Genomic DNA, 15,736 nt, shown 5'->3' on the forward strand with positions numbered 1-15,736 from the left:
AAGATAACTTTGGTCAGATTACATGCACAGCATTGATTCACTTAATATCATCTGTTACTCTTTTCTTACTATAATGGTACAGTTGCATAGTCACTATAGACACTAGAAGACCCAAAACTCCCATAACCCTCTACAGAAAAATAGTTTGTCAGCTATTGCCCTTAATCAATAACCTGCCAAAAACGAAACAGAAAAGCAAACAAAACCATGAAATGTATCTCTACTCAATCTTTTAAATACTTAGTCATCATCATCAAGTGTTGAATCAGTAAATATCCAGTCTTAAATCCATAAGCCACTCCAAATGCTGAAATAGAATTTAATGCAAAGAGTTAGTGACATATATGGTGGAGGAGGCTGATAAAACCAAAGAACAATGGCAGCAGAAAGATGCTTTTATGCTTTTCAAAAAGACACAGAAAGGAAATTTTTTTCATTAGTAATTTAATATTGATTAACAACATTATAAGATAATGGGGATGGGGGGTACAATTCCACACTGTTCCCACCACCAGAGTTTTGTGTTCCCATTCTCTCCATTGGAAACTGCAGTGGTTCTTCCAAGGTCACAGATATGGATTGACTATTATTTCTATAACTATGTGTATTGCTCATTTTCTCCCCTATGGTCTTGCCTTCTCTTTCTTTCTAAGTCGCACCTATACCTATTATTACTTCTGAGTGTCTTTCCTTTTTTCCTCTTCTCTCAAGGTCCTAATGGAATTGGGGTTCAGAGACCTCTAGTCATTTCCCCCCAGCATTTCTCCCCCACTTCCTTGAGTGGCAGAGTAGGGTGACCAGCCTCCCTTTGGAAAGTGGAGAGGTTCATACCTTTGCTACTTTATAGTGAGGATACTGTCCTGGAGAGGCCCTCAAAAAGGCTTATGATGACTTCTCCTGATGGGAGTGACCAGTAATGGTGGAGAGGGATCTATTAGAAGTCTAAGATTCCCTGACTAGGGCTCCAATTGATAGAATGGCTTGGTAGTGACCAAAAAGTTCATCATTAAGTCTCTTGCCCAGAAATGAAATATTTTTTATTAATTCTTGAGATTAAAACCACACAGAAGTTGGAATATAAACTGATGCTGGTTAGGGGAGAGGTGAGGGTGATGCTTAAAGTTGAGGCCAACAAGAGTCTGCTTCTGCCTCAGAATACTACCTAAGGTAGAGAAGAACTAAGAGAACAACCCTGGCTCTTCCTGGTATGTTTTCCGTGACCTGCATTCAACCTTAAATCAGTTAACACTGGAAGTTAGGCAGTGTAGTTTGTTCCCCTGACATATAGAGCAGAGTATTACGTAAGGAATGAGTCTAAAAACACCTGGCCCTAAGATCAGTAGAACTGTTAATATTCATTGAATGCTATCATATGACAGGTACTAAGTGAACAGGTTTTTTTAAAAAATATATTTATTGATTTTCCCTTTTGTTGGCCTTGTTTTATTATTTTAGCTATTGATATTATTGATGTCATCCTTGTTGGATAGGACAGAGAGAAATGGAGAGAGGAGGGGAAGACAGTGAGGGGGAGAGAAAGATAGACCCCTGCAGACCTGCTTCACTGCCTGTGAAGCAACTCCCCTGCAGGTGGGGACCCGGGGGGCTCGAACCCGGATCCTTATGCCAGTCCTTGCACTTTGCACCATGTGAGCTTAACCCACTGCGCTACAGCCCAACCCCCGTGAACAGTTTATATGAATCCTCATCTCGGAGATAATTTCTAGCCACTGTGCCACTTCTTTAACCTTAACTAATTAATTTATTTTTAGTTGTTTTCATCAGTGAGTTTTCATTCTCCAAGCTGACTTTTTCAGATAAAAAGACACAGACAGAGATAGACATAAAGAGAAACACCACAATACTAAAGTTTCCTTCAGTACAATGGGGACCAGATTCAAAGCTGGTTATTCCTATGATAAAACACATTCACTACCCAAGTGAGCTGTTATCCTGTCTGCTCCCAGAGAACATATTTAAATGTGGGAATCATGAAAGAATGTAAATCTGCTAACATTGTTTTCAAAATCTGAGGCTCTGTACTTGATATTCTAGAAATCTGAACTTTAGTAGATAAGAAGAAATGATGAGCATGCAGATATTTGCACATTGTTATCATTTATTTATTTTACTTCTTCTTCTAGCGTTTGCCCTTCTTCCGTAGCCAGTCAACAGCATCAGGTTGAGCCTGATGTAAAGTTTCGAGACCTCCTTTGAATCTGGAGAGGTGGCAGTCGTTGACTATGTGGGTCATAGTCTGTCTGGAGCCACAGGGGCAGTTCGGGTCGTCTCTGGCTCCCCAGCAATGGAACATAGCGGCGCACCGGCCATGGCCTGTTCGATAGCGATTGAGGAGGGCCCAATCATAATGTGCTAGATCAAAGCCGGGTTGACGCTTATTTTACTACAAACTAGAGATACAGAGAGAAAGATAAAGTAGATAAGAGAGCAGAGCATTGCTCAACTCTGGTTTATAGTGGTTCTGGGGATTGAACCTGGGATCTCAGAGCCTCTGGCGTGACAGTCTTTTGCATAATCATTATGCTGTTTTCCCACCCCTGTCTGGGGAAATCATTCACAATGAAACTGTATAAAGCAAATTGTAGCCGTCCAAAGAAGGGACACATAACAGTTGCTCAAAATGACCTCTGAGAATGGTTGTAAAACATTTACTGTTTATTCACAATTTGGGGGTTGAAGGAGGTGCCGTGGTTTGAATCCAGAGCATTGAACCTGTGAAGCATGTGGCCTACTACTGAGGTGCATCCCATAATTAATAATTTTATTTTATGACTTGTTCTGTTCTAAATTTAAGGGCATGTCTTCTCAGAAGTACTAACTTTCTTTTTGTAAATGCCATAGCTACAGAACTTAAAATATGTGGGCTATAGTGCTCAAGTACTGTGAGATATTATACTTTGATTTTTTTTTTTTTAATGTTGCCACTTGGGCTTCCCTGCTTCAAGCTGACTTTATTTGATTAAAAGACAAGGACAGAGATAGAGACAAGTAAGCAGAGGGAAAGAGAGCATAGCACAGAAAACATCCTTTAATACAGTGGGGGGTTAGGCTCAAACTTAGAGAGTGTACCTGACAAAGCAAGTTCACTATCCAAATGAGCTATCTTGTCAACTCTATACTTTTAATTCCTTTTGAACTTAAAGAAATTAAAATTACCCTATGGTCTTTAGAATCTAGACCTTACTAGATTGTCTAGATTCTCCTCTTTAAAATATGTCGGTGGTAAGGAATTCCAGATTATTAAAAACAAACTGTCTTCTCTTTACCCTCTCAACATTCTTCTGTCTGATGTATCCATATCCTGATGTAATTTGATTATTTTATTTTCTGTGATATTAATAGATTAAATGTTGGGCAAGGGAGATAGCATAATTGTTATGCAAAAGACTTTTATGCTTGAAGCTCTGAGGTCTCAAGTTCAATCCCCAACACCACTATAAACCAGAACTGAGCAATGTTCTGGTCTATCATCATCCATCCATCCATCCATCCATCCATCCATCCATCCATCCATCCATCCATCCATCCATCCTTCTTCTTCTTTGTATCTCACTCATAAAAAATAAGTAAATAAGTTGTTTTTTAAATAGATTAATGTAAATCCTCATAAGGCTAAATTCCTTGAGTTTGATAGTATTTAGAATGAGGCCTAAGCATATTGCCTCATTCACTTCACATTTTAAAATAGGGTTTTTGTCAGAACCAGACAGTAAACAACTGTAGTAGCAGGAGTCCAAACCACAATTAACAGTGCTGAATGTTTTGGTACAGACCTCCATCTTGATTTCTTAAAAATAAAGATCTAGGAGTAGCTGTGGCAACTGAACCTTAAATATTAACTAAAAGGATTTTGTGTTTTAGTTCCTTTACCTAGTTTTTATATGTGTTTTTAAGGAGGTACCTGATGAATTGATTGCAGAGTGGACTGCGACATGAATCTGAGTGTAAAGTTATATGGAGATATCTTAACACTTAACTTTGTTTAAACAACTTTAGTTATTTTTCCCTTGGCTAAGATGACAATTCAGACACTTCACTCTGAAAATTGGTTGTAAAGTAGAGGAGAGCATATGAGAGAATTATGGCCAGAAAGCAAGGCAGTAAGCCAATGTGACAGAGTGTAGGCGATTTAAATTGTAGGGACACTGTCCCTTGGTTTTAGTATTTTTCAACAATGATACCATTTGTGATTTTATTTTATTTTAGCTATGTCCTTTGGGGTCCCGGGATTTTCGAGAGAAACAGTGTGCAGACTTTGACAATATGCCTTTCCGTGGAAAATATTATAACTGGAAACCTTATACTGGAGGTAATGTATAACCTGGCGGAGCCTTCATTATACTTGAGAGCTTTGCAAATGTAAAAAGTATATATCTATAGAAATACATACACACTAATAAAAATTAGCACTTGCAAATCAAGGAAGGAAACTGCTTAGTTTCCTAACATTCTCATGTTTCAGTTTTCCTCTAAGAAAGTTTATATGGCAACACAAATTAACAGGAATCACTTTTTAGAGCCTAATTCTACTTAACAAGGCACACAGGTATAAATCCAGATACTACCTTTGAGTTCTTATGATTACTTTGGGATATGTAAACACTCAAATATAATCATTTACTATATGCAGTTATCACCCTAAAACAAATTACAGTTCTGAAAAGACCAGGAAAATCTGTGCTTTTTTTGGAGAAAGGTCAAGTATCTTTCCATAGACTATTGTTACCCTTTTTTGGTGTTATATATGTTTTGCTCTTTAATCCAGCCTGCATCAAACAATAATATTTTGTAGGCACAAGAATTTTTCTTATGTTCCCAATATACAAGCTGGATTTTGCTAAAATATTATCCTGGAGAAACTGAGTGCACTTAAAAAACTTCCTCTACTTTTCCATATTTTACTTTGAAAATTATTCAACAAAAAGCAATGTTGAAATAAGTTCTAGTAAGAACTGTACTGCCCACTAACAATATTTTACGGTTAACATTTCATATTTTATTGCATATTTAATCAGCTTTATCCATGTATTAATTCATTCTATAATTTTGCATTTCAAAACAATTATTGTTGCCATTAACATATCTTTCTTTAAATAGTGTGCTATATAACATTACAATTCAGTATTTAGTTTCTTTATCCTTTTTAGGAATAATTAAGTGCAATGGAGTGTGCGGATCCTAACTATAATTTCCCAAAGTTTTAGAAAATGCATAAAATCCTATTGAGATATACAAAACACTATCATAACTCTCCAGATTCACAAAGTTCACCCCATACCTACCACTACCTACATACGTGTCAAAGGCAACAACTGTTTTGATTTTTTTTTTAACCTAGATGACTATTATTATTGTGTTTGTTATTATGGTTTTTTATTATTAGTTTGTCATTTGTGGGGTTCTCCACTCTAGACTGACTTTCAGAAGGGGGGAGAGAGAGAGAGAGAGGGAGAGGGAGAGGGAGAGGGAGAGACAGAGACAGAATGGAACACTGAAGTTTCTTTCAGTGTGATGGCAGCACAGCCAGATGAGGCTTGCATATACAGCAAAGCAGCACACTATCCAAATGGATTATTTTGCCGCCTGCCCTTAAGATTATTTTTTTCTGTTCTATAACATCTATAAGTGAAACCAAGCCATAATTAGCCTTTTGTTCAAGATTTCTTTGTTTAATTTAAAAAAAATGTGTTCATATTGTTGTGTTATTAATTCATTCCTTTTTATTGCTGAGCAGTATTCCACTATAAGAGTTCATTTTTTCCCACTCTGCTGTTGATAGACACCTGGGCTGTTTCTAGGTTTCAGCTGTTATGACTAAGCTACTATGACCATTTGTGTACAAGATTTTTTTGTGAGCATATGTTTTCATTTCTGTTGAGTTAAAAACACGGAGGGGTGGCATTGCTGGGCAACAGGGTAGGTGTGAGTCTAGTTTTAAAAGAAACGGCCAGATGTTTTCCCAGTGATTGTACCACAAACAATATATGACTTCTGTCTGCTTCACATTCTTGCCAACCTTTGGTATTTTCAGTCTTCTAGTTGTATATAATGATATCTCAGTGGGGTTTTGATTTGAATTTTTCTCATCATTGATTACACTGCATAAATTTTCATGTGACTACTAACAATTTGTATATCTTATTTTTAAAATTTTCAAGATTTAGCCTACTTTTATTGGTCATTAATTTTTATTCTTGAGTGATAATAATTTACCAAGTACATTTAATTAATTAATTTATTTATTTATTTATTTATTGCCACGAGGGTTATAGCTGGACTGCCAACACCCTTATGGCTCCTGGTAGTCTTTTTTTTTTTTTTTTTCCGCTAGAGTACGAGGCAGAGAGAGATGGAGCGCTAGAGTACGAGGCAGAGAGAGATGGAGAGGGAGAGAAAGAGAGACAGAGAGAAGGAAGGATACTTACAGCATTGCTTCCACTGATCGTGAAGCTTCCTCCCTGCAGGTAGGGACCAGGAGCTTGAACCCTGGTCCTCATGGGTTGTACTGATTGCACTGCCACCCAACCAGATTAATTTTTATAAAGATGTTCTTATAGTCTGTGGTTTGCCTATTATTTAAAAAAAATGGATTTTATTTATTGCACATAAGAGAGAATTTCAGAGCCAGAAAAAGTAGGAGAGGGAGAGGGAGGCAAATGCTTGGGATGGAATCTGGAGCCTCAGAAATGTAAAGCCGATGCTATACTAGTTGAGCTATTTCCATATCCTCTCCTATTATTTATGTATTTATTTATTTACTTAGTGCCACCATGGCTATTGCTGAGGCTCAGTGTCTGCAGGAAAATTCCATGGCTCCTGGTGGCCATCCTCTCTTCTCCCTTCCCCTCCTCTTTCCCCTTCCCCTTCCCCTTCCGCATTCCCCTCCCCTATGCCTTTCCCTCCCCTTGCCTTCCTCCATCCTCTCCTCTCCTCTCCTCTCCTCTCCTCTCCTCTCCTCTCCTCTCCTCTCCTCTCCTCTCCTCTCCTCTCCTCTCCTCTCCTCTCCTCTCCTCTCCTCTCCTCTCCTCTCCTCTCCTCTCCTCTCCTCTCCTCTCCTTTCCCCTCCCCTCCCCTCCCCTCCCCTCCCCTCCCCTCCTTTCCCCTCCCCTCTCCTCTCCTCTCTTCTCCTTCTTTCTACTTAATATTATAGAGAAGAGAGAAATTGGGGGAGGAAGGGGCGGGAGAGAGGGAGATAGAAAGATAGACACTTGCAGACCTAAGCATTCCCCCTGCAGATGGGGAGCTGGGGGCTGAACCCAGGTCTTTGTGCAAGGTAATGTGTGCGCTCAATCAATTAAGTCACTGCCCACACCCCCCACACACACACCCCTATTACTTTTTAAGTGGTGTTTGGAGATGAGCACAATAGTTTAACTTAGATGTATTACAAACTTTCATTAAATTTTTTTTTAAAACTATTTGTTTAATAGGACAGAGAGAAATTTAAAGAAGAAGAGCTGGAGGGGGGTGGGCATCTCCAGCACTACTTAACTGCTAGTGGAGTTTCCCCTTGCCAGGATGAGACTATGGGCTTGAGTCTCAGTCCTTGTGCAATTGTAATAAGTGTCCTCATCCAGGTATGCACCTGCCTGTCCCCCAGTGATGTTCGTTTGTGGTCTTTGTATCTGTCTTAGAAATCTTTTGTCTATTTCAAGAAAACATTATCTTATGTTTTCTCTTTAAAAATTATGATTTTTGGTTCTTAAAGTTAGATCTATAATCTAAACTTAAGTTGGGAGTATGATATATATATCTGCAGTGGATTTGTGGACTTCAGTATTTTTTTACAACTGATTTGTCAGTCCCATGTTATACACTATACTGACTTGATTCGTGAACTATCTAATCTTAGCATCAGACAGTGTAAGCTCCTCAATCTTTTATCTTACTTTTCAAAAATTCTTTGGATATTATGTTTTGTTGCTTTTCAATTTTTTAATTAGTTCTAAATTTCTAAAGAAACAATGTTAGACTTATGATTGCTATCTCTTTTTTAAATTATTATTAGTGACTTAATGATGATTAGTAATATTGTTAGATAACACAGGTACAATTCTATACAGTTTCCATCATCAGAATTCCATATCCCATCCCCTACATCAGAAGCCTCCCTATTTATTCCTCTGGGAGTATGGAGCAGAATTCTTTATGGGATGCAGAAGGTGGAAGATCTGTCTGGCTTCTATAATTACTTATCCCCTGAACATGGATGTTGGTGGGTCGATCCATACCTCCAGCCTGTTTCTATCTTTCCCTAATGGAGTACGGTTCTGAAGAGGTGAGGTTACAGGACACACTGGTGAGCTCATCTCCCCAGGGAAGTCAGGATAGCATCATAGTAGCGTCTAAAACTTGGTGGCTGAAAGGCAGTACAGTATAAAGCAAGACAAACTGCTTAATAAACAGGAACCCAAAGGTAAGAATAGGGCCAATGAAACTAGTGGTCTTCATGTGGGAAGAAACTAGGAAGTCTATTTTAGGTATGTTCAAAGGCGTGCCCATGACTTTAGTAATTTTTGCTTGAGCCCTATAGTTAACATGTAGGTGGGCTAAAAGTATTGTCTAGTGAGATGGTGTCCATTAGAGCTGAGAAAGCTAGAAAGCTGGATTAGAGCAGAGAGTAGCTCCCAAATATGAAGAAAGTATATTAATACCATTAAGTGTAAACCCTATTGATCTGGCCTGGGACCTATATCTACTCATATTTAGCACAGGAGCCTGTGTAAACTCAGAGTCCCTGTCAGTCTGAGCTCACAATTCGCAGTCACGGGAACATTCTTGGCTGCACTCATTTTAACACCAGTCTTCCTTGAGTGGCATAGTAGTTTGACCCAGACACCCTTTGGAGAATGAGGCGGCCCCTATGATTGCTATCTTATTGACAATATATCACTTGAGGAAGAACTGATAAATTAACATTATTAAATTTTGCAATTTATGAACATGGTACCTCTCTTTTTTTTGTTTTCTTTAATTTTTTTTTCAGTGATGTTTTGTGGTTTTAGGCACAAGGCCTTGCCCAGTTTATGTTCAATATACTCCTGAGTAATTTATAATTTCGAAATTACTATAAATAAGCAATTTTAGATTTTACTTTCAATTGTTCGCTGTAGTAAAGTGAATTGACTTTTTATGTTTAGTTTGTACTGAATGACATTTCTAAATTTCTTTAGATTCCTTGGGATTTTTCTGATAAACAGTCACACTTTCTGGAAATAGAGACTATTTCTATACTGTGCCTTTCATTTTGCTTTCTTGCCTTCTTGTACAGGCTTACTTTTTCAGTAAAAGTTTATAAAAGTAAGCCTGTTTATATGTACCCTCTTCTTTATTTAGTTAATTTGGCTAATTATTTGTTCAGTTTTATAGTGTCAGTCCAACATTTTACTTCTAGAGTAGACATTTTTTAGTGTTAATATCTTTTTTTTTTTTTTTGCAGTGCCAGCACTGCAAATCCACTGCTCCTGGGGGCCATTTTTCCCATTCTTTGTTCCCTTGTTGTTGTTATTTCGGTTGTTGTTGTTGGATAGAACAGAGAGAAGGGGAAAACAGGGGGAGAGAAAAATAGACACCTGCAGACTCACTTCCTTGCAAAAACGTCTTCCCTGCAGGTGGGGAGCTGGAGGCTCAAACCAGAATCCTTACACTGGTCCTTTGTGCCATGTGTGCTTACTCCTCTGCGCTACCGCCCAGTCCCCAATTTAATACTTTTTTGTGTGCTTTTGAATTTAAATGCTAATTTTTCTTAAGGGTGTTTACATCTGTTAACAGTGACCTTTTTAGCAGTGTTCTCTTAACACTTTTTCAGTAACTTTGCCACTCAGTTATTTCTTTTGCTTCACTACCTTCATCCCCAAGAGAACTGGTTTCTACTTTCATCAGCCTGCTATTTCATCTTTCTTCCTAATTTTATTTATTGGAGGTAGACTTATTTATTAAAAAGATAAATTATATTAAATTAATTAAAATAAGACCAAGGTATTTAAAAGACATTTAAACAGGAAGTACTTTAAGACATTTAAACAGGAAGTACTTTAAGTTGTCATTTTGATAAATAATCACATGTAAGGAGTTTTTTAATGTGGTATTTTGAATAAAATTTATCCATAGTTATTGCTGTTTTCTGAATATACAGTGACATCATGATACATACTCTGCTAGAAAATTACTGTTTATCATAGCCAGCAAGATAGCTCACCTAAGAATGTTCCTGCTTTGCCATGGCTACTATTTAGGTTCAAGTATCCAGTCCCTCTAATGCTAGGGGAATCATTAGTACTATAATCTCCAGTCCTCTACCTTTCCCTCTCCTTCTACTTCTTCCCTACTGTTTCCTTTTCTCTCTTTCTCTCTCTCTCTCTCTCTGCCTCCTTTTTGACACCCCTCCTTGAAGGAATAGGCCTCAGCAACAAAAAATTAACAAAGAAACAAAAACCAACAAAAGAAAACCAAGGAGACAAAACTGAGTGCTTATTTACTTATGCCTATTTTCACACCAATCTTAGAAAATACAATTTGCAGTAACAAAATATAAATACTTACACATATGCATTTTTCACAAAATAAAATCAGATGCTATTTTAATTAGATTTCACCTTATATTTAAAAGTTATCATTGAAATATTAATCTCATAAGAATCAAATTTATTCACAGGTCTGTTGGCCTTTTGGACCTCTTCTTTGGTGAATATTCTGTTTATATCCTTTCCCTACTTTTAGATGGGGTAATACGGTTTTTTGTTGCTGAGTTTCATGAGCTTGCTGTATATTCAGGGTATTAAGCTTTTGTCCAATGTATGTCATGTAAAAATCTCCTCCCATTCTATAAAGAGTCTCTTTGTTTGGGTGGTGGTTTGTTTTCAATTTGATATAGTCCCATTGGTTTATTTTTGTTTTGGTCTTCCTTGTGATGGGACTTGTGTTATTAAAGATACCTACAAAAACTTAGATGGAAAAGAGTTCTGCCAATATTTTTCCAAAAAGTATTTAATATTTTCTGACCTATTATCCAAGTCCTTTATCCATTTGGAGTTTATTTTTGTGTGTAGTGAAATGTAGTGGTTCAGCTTCATTCTTCTGCATGTTTCAACCCAGTTTTCCAAACACCATTTGCTCAAGAAACTCTCCTTTCTCCATTTAATAGTTTTGGCCCCTTTTCAAAAATTAAATGTCCATAGGTGTGGGGCTTATTTTTGGGCTGTCAATTCTATTCCACTAGTCACTGTGTCTATTTTTGTTAAAGTACCAGGAAGTTTTTCACAATGCCCCTATAATATAGTTTGATATCTGGGAGAGTGATACATCCTTTTCTATTCTTTTGTCTAAGGTTGGTTTGGTGATTCTAAGTATTTTCTGGTTCCAGATAAACATTTGTGGCATTTGTTCTACTCTCTTAAAACAGAATTGGTGGTTCCTTGATAGGGATTGCATTAAATTTGTTTATGTTTATGGCTCTATAGGTAGTATATTCATTTTGATAATGTTGCTTCTTCCATTCATTGAACATGAGATATCTTTCCACTTCTTTGTATCATTTTCTATTTCCTTGAATATTGTCTTATAATTTTCAGTAGATAAGTCTTTCTCTTCTACTGTTAGGTTTATGCTTAGATCTTTTATTGTTTTTGCTGCTATAAGGAATGGGATTGACTTCTGGACTTCTTCTTCTGACTTAGTATTTGCATAAAGAAATGGCACCAGCTTTTCTATCTTTTAGCTTGACACCTTAACTATATTGCCTGATAATTTCCAGGACCTTCCTACTAGATTTTTTAGGGTTTTCTATGTATACTATCATGCCATCTGCAAAGAGTGGTAGTTTGACTTCTTCTCTTTCAATCTATATCCCTTTAATTCCTTTCTTCCCATTGTTATGGCAAGAACGTCCAGTATGTTGAACGTCAAGTATGTCAAGTATGTTGAACAGTAATGGTGATAGTGGGCAGTCCAGTCTAGTTCCTGATCTAAGTGGGAACGATTTCAGTTTCTCACCATTGAATATGATGTTGACTGTAGGTTTTATATATATGGACTCCACTAGACTATGGAATTTCCCACCTATTTCCTTTTTGTGTAATGTTTTGATCATGAGGGATGTAGGATTTTGTCAACGGCTTTTTCTACATCCATAGAGATAATCATGTGGCTTTTAATTTTTCTTGTGTTGATATGGTAGATCACATTTATTGATTTACATCTATTGTACCTGCCTTGCATCACTGGGGTAAATTCCACTTGATCACAGTGCTGTCTTTTTAATACACTGCTGTAACTACTTGGCAAGAATTTTGTTTAATATTCTTGCATCTATGTTCATCAGAGATATTGGTTTGTAGTTTTCTTTTTTTTTAGTTTTTTTCAAAATGATTTTTATTAGTTATTTAATATTGGTTTACAACATTACACAATTACAGGGATACAATTCCACACCATCCCACCACCAAAATTCTGTGTCCTCATTCCCTCCATTGGAACTGCAGTGGTTCTCTCAATATTACAGATAAAGGTTGACTATTATTTCTTTCTTTTTTAAATTTTTTTATTTATAAAAAGGAAACATTGACAAACCCATAAGATAAGAGGGGTACAACTTCACACAATTCCCACCACCAGAACTCTGTATCCCATCCCCTCCCATGATAGCTTTCCTATTCTTTATCCCTCTGGGAGTATGGACCCAAGGTCATTGTGGGGTGCAGAAGGTTGAAGGTCTGGCTTCTGTAATTGCTTCCCTGCTGAACATGGGCGTTGACAGGTCGATCCTGTGTCTCTCTTTCCCTAGTGGGGAAGGGCTCTGGGGAAGCAGAGCTCCAGGACACATTGGTGGGGTTGTCTGTCCAGGGAAGTCTGGTCGGCATCATGCTAGCATCTGGAACCAGGTGGTTGACAAGAGAGTTAACATACAAAGCCAAACAAATTGTTCACCAATCATGGACCTAAAGGCTGGAATTGTACAGATGAAGATTTGGGGGGTCCTCCATTTTCTAGATAGCTAGTAGGCATATTTTAGTTAAATTCCAAAGGGCCTATGGCTATACTAGTTATTTTTTTCTTTTTCCTTTTTCTTTTTGCCCCTGAGCCTGAAATCTGATATGCCGGTGGATCCAAGTTATTGTCTGGGGAGATGATGTCATGGCTGGAAAAAGAACCAGAAAGCTGGATCAGGGAAGAGAGTAGCTCCCGAATATGGGAAAAGGGTATAAACATTGTTGCCTGTAAACCCCATCAATTTGATCTGGGTGTAGTTTTCTTTTTTTGTGTATGTGTCTCTGTTTGATTTTGTATTAGGGTGATGTTGGCTTCATAAAAGGTGGAAGGAGTATTCCTGTGTCTTCAAATTTTGGGGAGAGCTTAAAAATATATAGGTATTAACTTTTTTTTTTGAAGGTTTTGTATAATTAACTTGTAAAATCATCTGTTCCAGGATTTTTATCTTTGGGAAGGTTCTTTTTTTAAATATTTATTTATTTATTTATTCCCTTTTGTTGCCCTTGTCGTTTTATTGTAGTTATTCTTGTTATCACCATGGCTGGATAAGACAGAGAGAAATGGAGAGAGTAGGGGGAGACAGAGAGGGGGAGAGAAAGATAGACACCTTCAGACCTGCTTCACTGCCTGTGAAGCGACTCCCCTGCAGGTGGGAATTCGGAGGCTCTAACTGGGATCCTTGTGCTGGTCCTTGCACTTTGCGCCACATGCACTTAACCTGCTGCACTACCGCCTGACTACCTGAGAAGGTTCTTGATAACTGTTATAATTTCTTTGGCTGTTATGGGCCTGTTCATGTTTTCAGATTCCTCTTGGTTCAATTTTGGAAGGTTATATGTTTCTAGTAACTTTTCTATTTCTTCCATGCTTTCTAGCTTAGTGGCATGTAGTTGTTCACAGAAGCCTCACATTATTCTTTGGATTTCTATGGCATCTGTTGTCATATATCCTTTTTCATTTATAATCCCATTCATTTGAGTCTTATCTCCCCCCTCCATTTTTTGTGTGAGTCTGGCCAAAGGTTTATCAATTTTGTTTACCCTTTCAAAGAACCAACACTTAGCTTCAGTGGTCTTTTGAATGGTTCTTGGTTCTTTTATTTTCAATGTTTTAATTTCTGCCCTACTTTTAATTATTTCACTCCTTCTGTTTGTTTTAGGGTTCCTGTTCTTCTTCTAAGTCTTTTAAGTGTATAGTCAGGTTGTTTATTTGAGTTTTTTCTTTTTTCCTAATGTGTGTCTGTATGGCTATGAATTTTCCTCTTAGTACTACATTAGATATGTCTCACAAATTTGAAAGGTCTAGTCTTTATTTTTATTTGATTCTAGGAGCATTTTAATTTCTTCCTTAATTTCTTCTTTCATTCAGTAGTAGTTAAGCAGTGTACTATTGAGTTTCCATATTCTGGCACTTTTGCTAATTTTCTGTTTTCTGTTAAATGTTAGTTTCATTCCACTGTGGTCTGAGAAGATGACTGATATGATTGCAGTGCTCTTAAGTTTGCTAACATTGTCTTTGTGGTCTATCCTTGAGGATGTTCCATGTAGACTTGAAAAGAATGTGTATTCCAGTTTCCTGGGGTGAAGAAATCTGAAAATGTCCATAGGTCTAGTTTATCTCTTCATTTATTTAGTTAATCAATTTATTTATTTATTAACTTCCTGCTTGGATGATCTGTCAAGTTGAGAGAGTGAGGTGTTGAAGTTCCCTACTAATACTGTGTTGCTGTTAATATATTGCTGCAGCTCTTTCAGCAGATGTTGGATATATTCAAATGGTACTTTATTGGGTGCATAAATGTTAATAATTGTTAAGTCCTCTTGGTTGACTGACCCTCTGAGCATTATGTAATGTCCACCCCTATCTTTTGTGACTTATTTTAAAGTTTATTGTGGCAGATATGAGAATAGCTTCTCCTGCACTATTTTGTGGTTTGTTAGTTTGTATGATAGTTTTCCATCCTTTCACTGAGTCTGTGTTTATTCTGTTGAGTCAGGTAGGATTCCTGAAGATAACATGGTTGGATTGTATTTTCTGACCCATCTTCCTACTCTGTGTCTTTAAAGAGTGAATTCAGGCCATTGACATTTATCAATATTATGAATTTAAGTTATTTCAATGCCATTGTTCTAAGCTCCTCGGTGTTCTGATATATAGTATGTTTTTTAATGATGTTATTAATTATAGAAAACCTTTTAGAGCTTGCTGAGAAGGACTGATAATAGCTGATTCTTTCAACTGTTGCTTGTCTAAGGTTTTTATCCCTCTATCTAATCTGTTCTACAGTCTGGCAGGGTAGAGTATTCTTGGCTGAAAGCCTTTCTCATTGAACACTAAATATCTATCTTCCCATTCTCTTCTGACTTTTAAAGTTTACATGGATAAATCTGCTGATAGTCTCATGGGTTTTACTCTGTATGTGACTCTTTGTTTTTCTCTTGTAGCCTTGAGAACCCTTTCTTTATCTTTAATCCTTTCATGTTAACAATGATGTGTTTTTGTGTATGTAGATCTAGGTCAATTCTGTTTGGGATTTACTGGACTTCTTGAATCTTTATGTACTTTCTGTTGTTTATTAAAGCCCTTGTGATGAAGTTTAAAGTTTATATTTTAGGGGCCAGGTGGTGGCACACCTGGTTAAACGCACATGTTATAATGTGCAAGGACCCAGGTTTGTGCCCCTGGTCCCCACCTGTGGGAGGGGGAGCTTTGTGAGTGGTGAAGCAGG

General features: G+C 37.3%; 1 protein-coding gene across 3 annotated transcripts in view; it reads left to right on the top strand.

Annotated features, from left to right (window-relative positions):
- Positions 1-15,736, top strand: part of ADAMTS6 (ADAM metallopeptidase with thrombospondin type 1 motif 6) — a 313,675-nt gene that overhangs the window by 217,759 nt on the left and 80,180 nt on the right. For all 3 annotated transcript variants that reach the window (XR_009549950.1, XR_009549949.1, XM_060191274.1), the window contains exon 15: positions 4,228-4,330. Coding sequence is in view for 1 of the 3 variants with exons in the window: in XM_060191274.1 (XP_060047257.1) it covers positions 4,228-4,330 (103 nt within the window). In the remaining 2 variants the exon portion in view is untranslated. The remainder of the gene's footprint in view (positions 1-4,227; positions 4,331-15,736) is intronic.

This window comes from Erinaceus europaeus, chromosome 5 (assembly GCF_950295315.1).
Source record: "Erinaceus europaeus chromosome 5, mEriEur2.1, whole genome shotgun sequence".
In the NCBI taxonomy this organism is placed as follows: Eukaryota; Metazoa; Chordata; class Mammalia; order Eulipotyphla; family Erinaceidae; genus Erinaceus; species Erinaceus europaeus.